General features: G+C 43.5%; 1 protein-coding gene across 1 annotated transcript in view; it reads left to right on the top strand.

Annotated features, from left to right (window-relative positions):
• Positions 1-1842, top strand: part of LOC120716116 (protein unc-13 homolog B) — a 32345-nt gene continuing 30503 nt past the window's right edge. Inside the window, exons 1-2 of the mRNA XM_040003494.1 lie at positions 1-83; positions 1686-1730. Of these exons, the coding sequence (XP_039859428.1) occupies positions 1-83; positions 1686-1730 (128 nt within the window). The remainder of the gene's footprint in view (positions 84-1685; positions 1731-1842) is intronic.

The following is a 1842-nucleotide window of genomic DNA, read 5'->3' as shown; positions in this document are numbered from 1 at the left end:
ATGATAAAACCTTCCTTTTCCTTTCCTATTTCCCTCGCGACTCCGCCTGCACTCGTGGCTGACAACCGAGAGAAGGAGAAAAGGTCAGTTGTGCATAATGACCGTGGTGTTATGTGTGAAATCAGGCCTTTGTGTTTTATAAACTCTCACCATCACTTTAGTTTGATTAGAAGTTACAATCAAAAAGTTCCACCTGTTAAAATCAAGTATCATTTGGCTACGATCCCTGCAATTTCCTCGTCTGCTGGCTCCTGCTAGGTTTGTTTTTTTCATTGTGCCCCTGAGTTTCTTTCGACCACTTCCATGCGCATGTTTGTGTGGTGAGTCTCCGACACCAAAGCAAAGACTCTTCAATGTGATTTTATTTTGGGGAAGAGAAAGAACAGTAGGGAACAAGATCTGACTAGTTATGGCAAGCAGTGAGAGAGCTCGACCAACCTTTCAGTTTGCTGTGAGTGGTGCACACGTTTGCATAGTACAGGTGTATTTACACTGACTGTTCTAACTCGGATACCCAGGAGGTTAGTAAGACAGTTTGACCCCGTGTGACAAACAACATGGTGCACAGCCCCGTGGAAGTCATGGTTTCGGTCACACGCTTCACCTGCTGCAAAGCCTTCAGTGCTCTTATCATGAATAAACTTCATTGGTCTCTGATTGACTGGAGCCGCTGACTTCTAGCACACACAAAAAATTCTGGGTTCATTTTATTTGAAATACATGTGAAATCACAAGCGCACTTGCAGGTGGTCAGAACAGGACTCCGGAAGTGATTCAAACTTAGGAGAGCTGAAACATTTCATAGAAGTGACCTGAAGGAGCCTATCAGGCCAAGTGAACGTTTTGATAGTTTAGTTTAAAGGTGGACAACCAAACTCCAAATGAGAGTCAGGGGAAAGTGTTTCAGAGCTTAAAGCCCTACGCAAGAGAATCACCAACATCAGCCCAGGAAGAATAATCCAGTTTCCAACCTTTAACTTTAGCTTTCCACCAGGTCTGTATCCAACTCTTGATTCTAATTCAGGGAAAACAGTTGGATCTTAGTTTGTCTCCTAAAAAAGTCTTGTCGCCTTAGTGTTTTGCACTGATGTTCTTTAGATATTCCTGCAGCAGTTTGATACAGATTTTGTGCAAAACAATCAACATATTTATTCCAGCAAAATCACAAATGAAACTGGGTGTAGATTGGCACAGAATAAGTCATTAACAGACGTAGTCAAACACACCATAGATGCTCCCTCACACTGTGCCTGTTTCTCTGCATTAGTCTCTTGGTGGCAATGCATAAGTGCCTCTTCCACCAGATGTCTATTTTTTTTCCATCGAGCAGCACTAAAAAGAGGCTGTTGGGAAAAGCGCGGGGTGCTACACCGACTCCTGCTATAAAAGCCGACAAGATTGAAAATCTGGAGTGGGAAGTGAAAACTTGAGATATTTTAAACCAGTACTAAAAAGGAAAATGCAGAGCCTCATGGGGCAACACGGCGTGCCTTCCCTTTCAAAACAAGGCGACAGCACACTGAAATGTAAAAACATTGTTCAGCAATGATATACCATTATTGTCATTTTCCCCGAGCTGCGCTTCAAAGTTTTGTGGAGAGAGAGCAACTTTTGTACTGGAAGTGAACGTTTTAGTTTTGTGGCTGTGTTGTCTAAGCAGCTGTTTACCCTCTGTGCTCCTGTAGGATAGGAGTCTCAGCCTATGATGACAGTGAGGAGGAGCAGGAGAGGTTTGGGCTCCATGTCCAGTGTTTCCATAACTGACCCTCCTCTCCCTGCTGAAAGACATCACTGACTCAAATTATTACACATGGTTAACTATGCTGGCAGTCAACACTCGGG

This window comes from Simochromis diagramma, unplaced genomic scaffold (genome assembly GCF_900408965.1).
Source record: "Simochromis diagramma unplaced genomic scaffold, fSimDia1.1 OVJJ01000583.1, whole genome shotgun sequence".
Classification (NCBI taxonomy): Eukaryota; Metazoa; Chordata; class Actinopteri; order Cichliformes; family Cichlidae; genus Simochromis; species Simochromis diagramma.
The sequence above is the reverse complement of the archived record's forward strand: the minus strand, read 5'-3'. Positions and strand labels throughout refer to the sequence as shown.